The sequence below is a fragment of the Phyllostomus hastatus genome, unplaced genomic scaffold, assembly GCF_019186645.2.
Source record: "Phyllostomus hastatus isolate PE091 unplaced genomic scaffold, TTU_PhHast_1.1 phas_scaffold_1066, whole genome shotgun sequence".
In the NCBI taxonomy this organism is placed as follows: Eukaryota; Metazoa; Chordata; class Mammalia; order Chiroptera; family Phyllostomidae; genus Phyllostomus; species Phyllostomus hastatus.
In genome coordinates, this window is record NW_025334004.1 from 23,815,265 (window position 1) to 23,828,666 (window position 13,402).

Consider the following 13,402-nt stretch of genomic DNA (forward strand, 5'->3'; position numbering starts at 1 on the left):
TATGCAAACCCACCATATCAGTACTGCCTCCTTGTGGTCCCGTGGTTTCCATGCTGGCACAGCCCCTCCCTAGGGGGTCTCTCATCATGGCAGCTCCTTCCGATGGTGACAAGCCCCTCTTGGGCTCTCGTTCCAAAAGCCCAAGCTCTTTCTGAGCCCTGCTGCACGTAGCAGGGGTGCTTCTGACTCGAGACAGAGACGATGGCAGACGCGCCCTGAAGCCAAAGAATGGCCATGCCTTTCCTGCCACACTGGAGGCTGGCTGTCACAGCTGGCCTCTGACATTCCCGACGGAGGTGTGGCCTCTCTCCAAAGCCCCCACATTATAATAGTGCTGGAAATGCTCTGCTATGTCAAAAGCAAAAGCTATAAGCACATGAAGTCTAACAGACGGAGGCAAAGAGCTGTTGCACTAATGATGGGTGAGGTGCTACGTGACAGGCTGTCCAAGCCCTGAACTTGTCTTTCTTTCCTTAGCTTTGGTGCAAAAGCAAGGGGACCAGGTGAGCACCGTGTCTGGGAGTAGTGACGCAGATAGCAGGGAAAAGTTCTTCCGCGTGAAAAAGTAGGTCCAGAAGTACCAAACTTAGAACTGAGGAGGCCTGAGGGGGGTTCCCTTGGGACTTTGTGCTGGACTTCAACCGAGCAGCATTTCACTCTGAATGTAGCAGCCAGGTCAGTCCCTAACTGCCTCCAGCACCCAAAAAGATGGCACCGAATCCTGGCCGACTTCGGCTGAGGATGAAGTCATCAAGAAAGGATTTTGAAATTATTTTGTTAAAACGTCTCCAGTCGCAAGTGCAGAAACCCAACTCAGCCTCACGGGCCTAGTGAGCTTCATCATAAAGGCATACAGGATGGAGACGTGGTTGCTCAGCAATGGACCTTACTCTGTTTTCATCCAATAAAACTTGAGTGTAGATGCTGTCAACCAGTGGTCTTCAAACTTCAGGTGTTGACCCACTGAAACACGAAATGAGATCCATGAATCACGACCAGCATGATGGGAAAAAAGAGAGTGGAACGTAGCAGAGCGTAAAGATCAGCATTGTTCCCTGTGGCTTTTATTTCCGCCATTTATGGGCATACGTGCACCAGCCGTGAGCCCTGTTGAGCGAAAACTTGTGTTTCTTGCTGCGGGCAGGTCTGGCGAGCCCTGTGGGAAGCCCCAGGCCACATCTGGAAGAGGCCTTTTGGCTGACTCCTGCCCACAGACATGCTTTGTTTGGCCCACACAAAGATTATTTTTTGAAGACAAAGTTGAATCATTTGTTAACAATTGTTAGCATCTGGAGATTGACACACTAATCCCTATTTCCAGTAGCTCTTAAAAACTAGGAGGTCTGGCCCGTTGGCCTGCGTCCACCCATTCAGGTCACCCGCCTCATTCTTGGAGGCATCGGTAGGGACGGCCTCCAGTTCCAACCACGTGCAACCCTCCCTGACCCTCGGGGCCCTCTGCTCGCCCTTCCCGAGGTCCATTGCTGGGCTACGGGACCCACGGCAGCCCCTGCCAGACCCGGCTGGCTCCCCTGCCTCAGGCCCGGGTTGCGCTTCGCTGCCTTTTGCCTGTTTGACCACCTTTTTCTAATTTTCTCTTTACCCACTTGCTGCACTCCTATTCGTCCCTCCAAGCCTGGACCGCCATGACCTTGTGGCAGAATTAATCACTCCCTGCACTGTGGTTTCATGTTACTTTAACAGTTCTCTGTTGAACACCTTTCACTTCGTACCATAATCACTTATTTATGAACCTGTGTTCCTTGCTGGAATGTGAGGACAAGAACTGTGTTTTATTTTGTTTCTATATCTAGATTGCCTACTTCTTATTAGGTTCTGAATCAGCCTGAAGGATAACCATCTCCCTCACCCACACACACCAAAAGTTCACTTACGAGTTCATTCAGCGCTCGCAGAATGTGCAGCAGACAGTGTGGTACGGATGCAGGCTGACCCACACACCGTTCCTTCCCGTAAGAAACTTAGTCTCTCAAAGCCACTTGGAATGCTCCCTGTTCTATAAAACCCCCCTTTTAAAAATTCCTTGAAGCACTAACTCTTCCTTTGAATCCCTGCTGAATATTGTTTATCTTCATTGTATCCCCTCTGTCCCCCCATTTGTATTCTCAGTCAGCTTCCCAACACTGGCTGATGCATTAGCCTACTGAAGGTAGAAACTTCTCAGTGTACCAGCTTCTCCCCAAAACGTCTTGCAGAGAGCACACCTCAAAACCTTTGTGATGGGATCAGAAGGCCCACTGGTGTGGTTCACAGGTTCAGGCTGGAGCCTTCACACACACTCTCGGTGTTTTCCAGGTGAGCAAGAATGGCATAACTGGACTCTGGTCTAGTAGGTGCCATCCCCAGCGGTGGCCCAGATACTCTGACCCTCAGTGGCGGCCCAGCAGGGCAGCAGACACTCATCCAGCCCACGTGTCCCTCAGAGGTCTCTCCGTGGGCCTGGGAGCCCGCAGCCCTGCCGATTCTCCGAGGTGCACAGACACCTCTCCCTTTTCTCATCAGACCCTCTGCCGTAAAGTAACCTCGCTACCTTTTCCTATCATTCCCTGCTTTTCCTAATGTTTCTGAAACTCCTCCCTTCCCAGCGTTCCAGACAATGAACAAGAACAGAAAGAATATAGACAGCTAGAACACAGACTGGACAGAGTGGGAGTGGAAAAAACACTTCAGGTTTTAATAATATATTTTAGCTTCCCAAAAAGTAAAGACACAGTTGTGGAGTTAGTGAGCCATGATACCTATTCTCTCTCTTTTGTAGAGGTTTTATTTATTTATTTATTTATTTAGAGGGAGGGAAACGTCGATGTGTGCGAGGAACGTTGATCTGTTGTCTCTCGAGCGCCCCCTACTGGGGATCTGGCCCACAACTCAGGCGTGTGACCTGACTGGGAATCGAACTGGTGACTTTCAGGTTCAGAGGTTGGCACTTGGTTCACTGAGCCACACCAGCCAAGATTCGATTCTCTTTCATAAAATGATTCCAAAGGGCTCTGTGAACTCAAATAAAGATGCTCACCTAACCCTGCAAGAATTAGGAGCGATACTCACCCATGCTTTGACTCCAAATGGGTGCTGCCTTCTCCACGCCAAGCTGAGCCCTGACTCATTCCCAGGAAAAGGTGCCTTGCAACTCCCTCCTGCACCTGCCCTGCCCACCCTCTGCACACCCGGGGTCGTATACCCACAGCAGTGCCTTGGCCGTTCGGACCTCACAGGTCTGTTTCATTGTGGACTCTGGCCTCACTCAATGCTGCGCAGGAGTCAGAGTGAGCAGGACGCCCTTTGCCTTTGCTTAGGCATCTGTGCACCGTAAGCAAGATCAGGTTAGCGAAAGGGAATGGAGAGGCTGTTTATATCAAAGTTCTCACTCATTGGCCTGGAGGGATGATCACTTTACCCCCAGAGACCAGGGAGTATGCGGACAGGGTCAAAGTGTGGCCCCTGGGCCAGAAGCATCAACATCACCAGGGACTGATTGCTAGAAATGCAAAACCTCGGGCCCCTCCCCAGCCCGACTGAGCCAGAAACTCCGGGAGCAGGGCTCAGAAATCCAAGTTCTCGCAAGCCCTCCGCGTGGTTCCGATGCCTTCTGACTGAACCACCACCCAGCAGGCTAATGTCCCCGGAAGTATGAAGAAAGCCAGCTTCCTCACGGTTAAGCCCAAGTAGCCAAGCAAGTCAGCCTGTTCGATGGCAATGGGACACACACTCACCCCGGTGTCCCCCAGGGCACACTGGGCCATAATGGCATCAATCATGTTAGTGTGAACGCAGATACAATGTGTCGGAGAAAAGAGGTCATGCATACAAACATTCATCCTTCCCACTGTTTGCCCTTGAATTCACAGCTCCTGCCAGTTCGGGATAAACAGGCCTCTCGGTGTGAGTCACCCTCAGACCCACACACAGTGAAATAGGAAGCTGGGCTGGTTGGCACTGCGGTGCACCCAGACTGGGTCCAGCCACAATGGGAAGAAACCCTGCACTGCTCACTGCTCTCGGACCTTCTGGAAAGCCCTCTGGCTCTCTAGCACTGGCTCAGGAAAACACTCAGCATTCTGACCTGGGCAGATGACAGCCAAGCAATCAGGATCCTCCTTCCCGGCCCCCAGGGCTGTGAAAAATGATGACACAGAGGGTCCCCTCCTCAAAGTGATGCCAGGATATCCCTCTAGGGAGGGTAAGTCTCCCTTAGGATATTTTTTTGTGCAAGAACATGGAAAGGCCAATTTGTTCTTTAAAAGAGGGTTGCAGTGAGGCAGCACGGGTTGCTTCTTCCTTCCTGGTCACCAGGGCAGGTGACTGGAGAGGTAAGAGGCAGGGCCTCCTCCCAAAGTCCGGGAGCCGCTCCTGGTCTCCATGTCCTGGAGTTCACTCCTCATCAAACATTGCTCTCAAGAGTTTTGGGTACATTTAAAGTCTATGTGCTCCTTCTCTCGATTAATTTACACATTCAGCCTTACCTCTGTGGAAATGAAGTCTTTTTTTTTCTTTCTGGGTACACATTTTTGACATCAGTGAGTAAGCAGCAGGGGGCAAGGAAGTTGTTATGACATTGGGCACCAGCCACTGCTGATCAAAAACAACTTATTGCGAAGCCTGGAGCATCAGGGCGCCTCCTTTAATGAGTAGCTGCCATTTGGACATTAGTTAAAACATGTCCTTGTCGTTGGTGTCCCCTTGAAAAGCTCAGGGCTTTGCAGGTTAAGGAAAAAATGAAGAACCTAGAGTATTCCAGGAGCAGGTAGGGGTGGGGCGTTGAGCTCAACCTGTGGGGCAGGGCCGGAAAACCGACTCCAGGGGTGGCTGCCACGCACGGACCAGGGGCTCTGAAATGCGGCTGGGGCGTGGGAGGGGCTGTCACACCGCGCAGAAAGACCTACTGTCCTCAGGCTCCCCCAGGATAGAACAGAAACCGGCTTCCATCACCTTAGGTGGCGCGCACACGCCCGACTGGGTCGTGTCTGTGTGGGTGTGAGTTTTGGAAGGGATGGGATTGGGGGAGGGGATCCCCATAGAGGCCACGACACTCCACACCTCCAAAGGTTGCTTTACAAGACCATGCATTGAGTCAACAGATGCTGGAGGGGAGACAGCGCGCTTTCTTAAGCCGCACAGGTGACTGAGGTGTTGTTTAATTTCTCTGCTGTTTGCTTAGGTGCGCGGAGTAACTCCAGAGGAATGTGCAGAAGGGATGGGCCTGGGACGAGCATTATAAGGAAGCAAGACTTGCGTTAGGTCTCTGAAAAGCACAGGAAAGAGGAATATATATTTCTCACGAGGCCGGAGGGACACCATGACCGAGGTTAGAGAGGGAAAAACCCTCCATGATTACTCAAACAGGAAAATGGGGGGTGGGGTGGGGGGGTGGCACAGGTACAATTAGCATGGGTTTTGGAGCTGGACAGGCTCGGTTAGAAAATCAGCTCTTCTCGTTTCTAGTGAAGTGAGTTCTGGAGAGTTTCTCAACTCCCGTGAGCCTCTTCTTCTTATCTCTTAAAAGGGAGGAATATGCCCAACAGGCGTGGTTCAGTTGGTTGGGCATCATCCTGCAGTGAGAGGTCACAGGTTTGATTCCGGGTCGGGGCACATGCCTGGGTTGCAGGGTCAGTCCCCAGTCAGGGGATGTGAGAGAGGCAAGTGATCCATGTTTCTCGCCCTCTCTTTCTCCCTTCCTTCCCCTCTCCCTAAAAATAAATAAATAAAATCTTCAAAAAAGAGAGAGAGTAATACAGCCACCTTCGTGGGTTAAAGACTAGAGGCCATGTCTGTAAAGCTCTCAACACAAAGCCTGCCCCTTAGTATGTATTCAATAACCAGCAGATTTAAAAATAACATTTAAAAAAAAAAACAAGATTGGCTTAGAGAGGCATGGGGAGGAGGTAATTTAAGAACTCGGGGAGAACCCTCGCTAATTAGCAGGAAGCCTTGAACTTTACCCTTGTCACTCATTTAGGTTTTTGAGCTGGAAATATGATGACATCGAAGTCCTAAGAGGATTACTTTGGTGCCGGTCTGTAGGACACGTTGGTGACACAGCACACCACTGCTCTCAGAAGCCGCCAAGAACCAAGACTGCCGTGTGTGTGTGTGTGTATGTCCCGTGCACCTGAACGTCAGGTGGAGGGGGAACACGTCTTCTTTTTTTGTTTTAACTTTTTTTTTAATTTATTTTTTAGAGAGGGAAGGGAGGGAGAAAGAGAGAGAGAGAGAGAGAGAGAGAGAGAGAGAGAGAGACATCAATGTGCGGTTGCTGGGGGCCATGGCCTGCAACCCAGGCATGTGTCCTGACTGGGAATCGAACCTGAGATGCTTTGGTTCACAGCCTGTGCTCAATCCACTGAGCTATGCCAGCCGGGGCCTGGAACATGTCTTCTTTGAGGGTGGACTGGAATGAGTTTTATTGGGCCCCACTCTACCCTAAAAGCAAGTTGGACCATCCAACAGTGGCAGAAAGCTTCCAGGAGACAAAACAAAACAAACCATGAAGTACCCAAAGGTAAAACTATTCACCTTGATGTGTCTCCCTCACTACTGAATTCTTCTTCTCTCACATGGCTTATAAGCCAAAAGCATCTTTATTATTTAAATTAGGTGAGTGTTTATATAACTTAGTCTCTAGTATTTATTTTTGTTTCCTCTAACAAAAAGAGATAATAAATCCCTTCAGTGTAAGTTTTTTAAAGTTGCCCTGGAACACATGAAATGAGACAATTACAGCTTTTAAATGAGTAGAGTGGACCTCTGAGGCTTAGGCTGCTGAGAGTGTATGCAGGAAGATAGCTATTGACGGATAAACCCACAAAAAATCTCTCCTGCTTCTTTGTTACAGGATCCAGCAAGGACACGGTGCCCTTGAGCACATCTGAGAAGCAACCATTTCATCAAGATTCCTGATCGATAAGTGTTGGCCACTGGAAGCGACCGGGTGCCTGGTTAGGAGCACACAAGGTGACGAGGGTCAAAGATGTCAGCCAATGCCACCCCACACGAGCCGAGATGTGACCCGCCAGCAGGCTTCCCCTGCAGTCGGCGTTAACCCCACACCAGACAGCTATGCGGACACTCTGTCCAGGAGAGAAAACGACGGCACCAGCAGTGTGAGTGACAGCACGTTTCGCCGGTGAGCACAACACGGGTCTGGGCGGGTCCTTCCACACGCTCAGGACGGATGCTGCCCTCATTGGAGCCTGCTTGAGGGCGACCCGCGCCAGCGCCTGGAGGAAGGGGCCAGGCTTCTCTGGAGCAAGAGGAAAAGGAGAGGACTGGGAAGGTCTCAGCATCGAGAAGACACAGGTTCTAGCGCCAGCTCTGAGGACAGGCCAACCTGGTTTCAGCTGCGTGAGGCCACGCGACGGGGCAGACCCTAGGCTGTGCACAGGAAGTCAGAGATGGAGGTACAGTGCTGCTTCTCCGGGGCTCCCCACCGAGTGGCGGGGCCAGGGGACGTCACCACCCCTGGCGTGTGCAGTCGATGATGCACGGGCACCTTCGCTGGAGCACGGGAGGAGCACCGGGTCCAGTATCTCCTCCTGTGTGTCCCTGAGCGGTTTACTTCCCCTTCCTGAACCCCTGTCTCCTCACCTCTAGGAGGCACGTCTGTACCACACGCCCCCCGGTGCCCTTCTCACTGTAAAAGCTATGATGAGGTTCCTTTCTTTCCATGGCAGCTCTTGTGTATCTGCCAAAAACAGAAACAAAAACAAAAACAAAAACAAAACCCTGCCTTTCTCTCCTGTTGGCTGAGGCCGCTGCGATCAGAGCGCTGGGAGGCAGCAGCGTGGACGCACACAGGCCTCGAAATAAAAAAGCAACAGCCTCTAATCGGTGGCTAAGATAATGCTAGTATGGGACCTCTGGGTGGCCCGTCCAGAGTGTTCCAGTTAGAAAGTGGCTACCGAGTTGTAAGGCAAAACTGAGCCCAGGCTCCCTGAACCCGGGCAACCTGAGACTTCAGAAGTCTGCGAGGGCTTCAAGGAGAGCTGCTGCTTGGGGACTGCTGATCGATAAGGCGTACACCACACAGCAAGGCTGGGGCTTCCGGGCCCCGCGGGGACTGGACTCCTCTTCCCCATCACTCACAACTTACTCCTATTGGAAAAACAAACTCAAATCCATTAGCAACACAGGTCAGGACCAGCTCGTTCTAGTGGGGGGCGGGGCAGGGTAGAAATGAAGAGCCCTGACCTTTATTAAATGCCAACATCTGTATTTGTTACCCTGAGGGTTTCTGGAAGCACCCGAACGGGAGAGGAAACATTATCACAAGCACCTTGTTAGGCACCAAATCATTTCACTCAGTTGTCACTTCCTCAGGGAAAGACCACAGCGAAAGCAAGTGATTGGTAAAGATGCTGGAGAGCAGAATGGAGGGAGCAGAACCATGCTCTCTTTGTCCTAAGGTGTAGCCACTGTTCACCCGCATGTCCCTATCCTTCGTCCACCCGCTAGTACAGCACAACCGAACGGAGTTGCCAGCAGCAAGGATCAGTTTGAGTTCAGTGTGTTCACCTGAAAGCTATTCCCTGGAGGGGCTTTCAGAGAAAGGAGACAAAGATAAATCATTGAAATGGTTCAAGACAGCCCTAAAGGAGCCCACAGCCCTGTCCATGGAGAAAGCTATGTCCCGCCCTAGGAAAATGTGGCAGAATAAAACTGAGCTTAGAAACAGCCAAAGTAAAGGCTGGTCACTCACATTATAAAATCATATGGTGAAGGTCCCTAAGACATACTGCAAGAGGAAAAAATTAAGTCTCAGAAAAAGTGATCCTAAAATAATCCCATTTTCATACTTCTATCTATCCATCCACCCACCCACCCCTGTCCTGTCTACAAAGATGCACATGGTAACAACCTTGCCTGGGGGGGGGGGGATGGGGGCCCACTGGTAGGGGTGAAGAGCTTTCAGTTCTCTTTATTTTCCTGGAACATTTCACTTTCTTCACAGGAGATGGGTTTGTATGTTACTTTGACAATTAAAACCAAGCGTTGCTGTGTTCTTTGCCTTTCCTGGAGGAAATAATCATTTAAACTGTAACTCAATTCGGAAAGATTTCACCTACATTTCAGGACCACGCCCAGGGCACAGATACTGTGCACCTGTGCAGAGCGCCCCGCCCTCTCTCCTCACCGACGTGCTCCTCCAGAGGCGATCTGGCGTCCAAATTTGCCACCTTAGACGCTACCGCACCCTTTCAGATGATGCTTGGATGAGTGATTAGGAGTGAAATGCCAGGTTATTAAAGCAGCACACCTGACACCTTGAAAACAGTCCCTTGTCCTTTCGGCCGGTCCTCCCCAGGCTCCGTGGGTCCCCAACAGCACAAACCTAGCAGCAGGGCCCCTTCCTTACACATGCTAATGAACTCATTGATTTGGGTGGGGATGAGCGGGCAGGGGGTGGGGGTAGGGACTGAAGGCTAGGATGAAGGCAGATAGGCAAGTCTCAAACACAACCAGAAATTCCAAATGCAATAACAATTCAAACAGGCACACAACCAGCAGGCTCAGCTGTGCAAACGCTCCAGAAATAGGATGCGTTTCAGACGCGGTGGCTAAACTAAATGTTCTTAATGAAGCCTCGGTCCACGGCAAGCGAGGCTTCACAATACAGTGATTCTCGCACCAAGAACATGTCTGCCTGGCTTTCCATTGATCATCGCCCATTAGGTAGCCGAGCCCCGCGGCACCAACTTCTGCAACCATGCACAGTGATCGATATTTATAATTACCTTTCTCCTTCACCATGGCAACCGGGTCCTCTGGCGAGCAGCACTGAAGGAAAGAGGAATGAAGTCTAGGAGTGCGAGTGCGCCCGGGCAGGCAGATGGGCGGCTGCAGAGGCTGCGAGGAAAAGCCCGGGCATCCACTCGCCAAGTCCGGGACTTCTTTCTAAAATCCCGCCCCCAGCTCCGAGGGCCGAGCTCCGGTGCCCGCCCCAGCGATCGCCACCGAGCGGTGGCCGCGCCCTGCTCGGGGACTCTGCCCTTAGGTCGAAACCACTCGCTACAGCTGCCGCTGTGACAAATGCAAAATTCCACTGCCCTAATCTCTGGTCATTGACACCACCTTGCATTCCTCGCGCGAGGCCCCGGGAACACGGGCGACGAAATGCCCCCGAGCCCGAGCCCCTGCCCCGCCCCGGGTCTGATAAATGATTGCCAGAAGAGCCGGGGCCAGAACCAGCCGGCGACTGTTCGGATCAGGAAAACCAGTCAATTGTTAGCTTGTTAGCTTCCTATTGCTGCTGCTTTCATTCTCTCTACAGCCTCTTCCAGACACACTGAAGAAATAAAAATGAGCCTCAGTCGAAATGTGATGCTAGTGGCTCCTTTAAGTGCATTTTTCTTCAACTTCTAAGGTCCTGGCGGCTCAGCTGTAATGAAAAATAAATAATGGCTTTCGGTTTGGCCGGCTGCTCCCCGCCCCCGTTCACCTGCACGGGGGCGGGGCCGGCGGTGGGGTGGGGACTGGGACGCGGAGAGACAGCCGGGGAGGGGATCTTTTCAGGATTCAATTCCTCGCTCAGATCAAAGTGAAAGTCTGACTTACCCAGTTGGGTAGGATTCTGACCCCCACCTTCTCTCTGCTTCATCTGGGATTTTAGGCAAACCCCCTGGGTGCGTATATGTGCGGAAGGAACCCTAGCTACCAAGGGAGGGGCGGTCACGCCGCCACCCCTCCCCAGCCTGAGCCTGACCTCAGCAGCAGCAGCAGCAGTGGCTCCGACAAGACTTCTGCTGTCCCACCCACAGGGTCACAGGTCGCTCTCCTGAGAGCAGGGGACTGCCGGGTCCTGGACGCCGACGCCCACCCCGCTGCACCACCTGCCTCCCCAGCGCGCAGACCCCAGCCGGTTTGTTCTGTCCCCACCACACATCATATACATCCACCGTGTGGGGACAATGTGATGAGCCAGAGACAAAAAGACAGACGCAGCACCGCTCGGAAGAGCAGCAGATGGCCAACACATCTTTCCCAACCACAACGCGCAGCCAGTATTAGCCTGTGTTTACTGCAAATATTGTAACGTGTTGGGGCTTAGAGAGCCAGGGTAACAGAAAAGAATGAAGTCAATCCACCTGCCTCATCTTTGACTTGGAGGTTGTGTGTATGGCTGAAATTACATTGGCAGGGGCCCCGGCCAGACCTTTACTGGGGTTTTCTGATGGGTAACAGTAGCAGTTCTCAAGCAGCTGTGACATTCCTACATCTGTGACTCAGGGCTTTACTATTAATAGCTTGGGTGTCTCAGCTTGTAAGGAAGGGCTAAGTCCACTCCAACCCCTGGGTCGTCTTTGCTATGACACATACTTCACCCACACGACTCCCTGCCTCCCCTGCAGCCCTGCGGGGCCGTGTTTTTTTCCGAAGGCAGCAGCCAGCTGGGCCAGAAGCACTGGAGAGCCTTCACGCAGCCTCTCTACCCCCCATTCATAAGCGGGAGCCAAGCCTGACAGCAACACAGCCAGCCTCCTGCCCAGAGGGATGGGCAGGGCGAGGGGTACGGAGGGGGCCAGCCCTTCCCATGCCCAAATCTTCACGGCCGAAACAGCACTTGTCGGCTGCTCCCACTCCTAATCACCCTCAGAGCCCTTAGGAGGTGCTGACCAGCAAAATTAACCGCAGAGAGCCCGAGTGAGTTTGGTTCTGTGAGCCTAGAGGGTAAATTGATTTGACTGTATTTTTTTGCTGCATATATAGATTAGCACCTCACTTAGGCACTTCTCTCCAAGGAGGTCGTGTCATTCAGCTCAAAGCCAAGGGGACAGTGTTCCAGCCTCCCTTCTCTCCCTCCCTCCCTCCCTCTCCCTCTGTCACTAATGGAATGTGACAGTAAAATGCCATTAGGTTTCTACCCCGAACCCAATCACACATGAGATTAGTTCAATCTCTCTTTCACTCGGGATGGCGATTTTGCATCCTGAGATTTAAGTGTATTAACTAAACAGGCTCCTTAGTACAATTCTGCATCTACCTGTGTACCTTTGTGGCTCAATTACCAGAACCCCTGGTTTACCAAGGCCCTCTGGCAGCTCTGGAGCCTAAGCAGGCGGAGTAACAGCTGGTGCCTATTCATTTCTAGAGCAGCCTTTTCTAAAGGAAAATACTACATAGAGGCTCGGCGAGGTTTCCCCCCTCCTGTGTTTTCCATGGAAAGAATTTTCCTGTGCCACAGTCAGAGTGAATGAGTCACCAGCGTTTAGTTGCTAAATAACAGTCATCTGGCTAAAGTTCCCCCGACAATCAGACACTGCTACTTTAGGATAAAAGCATCCACTCTGCACTTTCAAGATAACCAAAGAGGGTATTACTGAAGTTATTTTTGGAATGCGGGAGAGTAAAACCAAATTGTTTGCGTCTCCTCGCCTGGGGCCGAATGGTTCAGAGCCTTCAGAAGCAGCGTAGATATTTCCTACTTTACAGTTAAAGCTACATGGGGCCCAGCGCCATAAATCAAAGAAACAAGGAGAAATTTACAGTTCATAAGATGGCAGGACACTTCATTCTTATTTCTTAGAGAGGATTTCCAAAGAACTTAATCTCATTCCACTCGGATGAGATAAAACCATAATACAAACACCGACTCCTGATTTACTTGTTGTTTTATTTCCCAAGCTGACTCACGCCTTTTCAGTCACTCACAAGATGAAGCAATGGTTGTCCACAAGTGACCTGAGGACAGAAACCATTTTGTCAGAGAGAAAAGCTCGGTGAGCATACAGCCACTCTTGGCGAGACTCCAAGAGTACGTCATTTCACTGGAAGCCCTGCCAAGGAAGAGAGAAACGTTACAACCTGAAAACAAGCAACCTGACGGAGCCCACTTCCTCGGGGCTCTGCCTCTTCCCCGGAGCCAGGGATGGCCTACTGCTTGTGCACCTGTAGGGCAGCAAGTTCGGGATCCCCCTCTGGGCCAAGGACCCCAGGTTTCCGGGTATCATCCTTCCACACCTTTGGACTCATTGGCAAAACAGCCCTCCACATCCTTTCCAGCAGAAGTCAGCTAAAAGCAAACTCAAGAATGAGTTCCTTGTTTGCTTTCTGTTTAATCTTTACATAGATCAATCTCACGGGGACATTTGTGGAGCATCCACTATATGCCAAGTTCTGGGTTGGCAGCTTAAAAAACAAGAAGAGGCCTGGCTGGTGTGGCTCAGCTGACTGAGCGCTGGCCTGAGGACTGGAAGGTTGCTGGTTCTGGTCCCAGTCGGGGCATGTGCCTGGGTTGCGGGCCAGGTACCCAGTGGGGAGCGTGAGAGAAGCAAAAGTTTCTGTCCCTCTCTTTCTCTTTCCTTCCCCCACCTCTAAAACTAAGTAAATACAATCTTTTTGAAAAAATCTATTCTTTAAAAATAAAACAAGAAGAAAGCAGTGCCCT

General features: G+C 51.4%; 1 protein-coding gene across 20 annotated transcripts in view; it reads right to left on the reverse strand.

The window, feature by feature from the left end:
* ABLIM1 (actin binding LIM protein 1) overlaps nucleotides 1–13,402 on the reverse strand; it is a 265,106-nt gene that overhangs the window by 146,364 nt on the left and 105,340 nt on the right. Inside the window, exon 1 of one of the 20 annotated variants that reach the window (XM_045854026.1) lies at nucleotides 9,753–10,388. The exons of the other annotated variants lie outside the window; for them this stretch is intronic. Within the exon in view, the coding sequence (XP_045709982.1) occupies nucleotides 9,753–9,768 (16 nt within the window). The 5' untranslated portion in view covers nucleotides 9,769–10,388. Of the gene's footprint in view, nucleotides 1–9,752; nucleotides 10,389–13,402 lie in introns of those variants that run through there. 20 annotated transcript variants of the gene reach the window in all.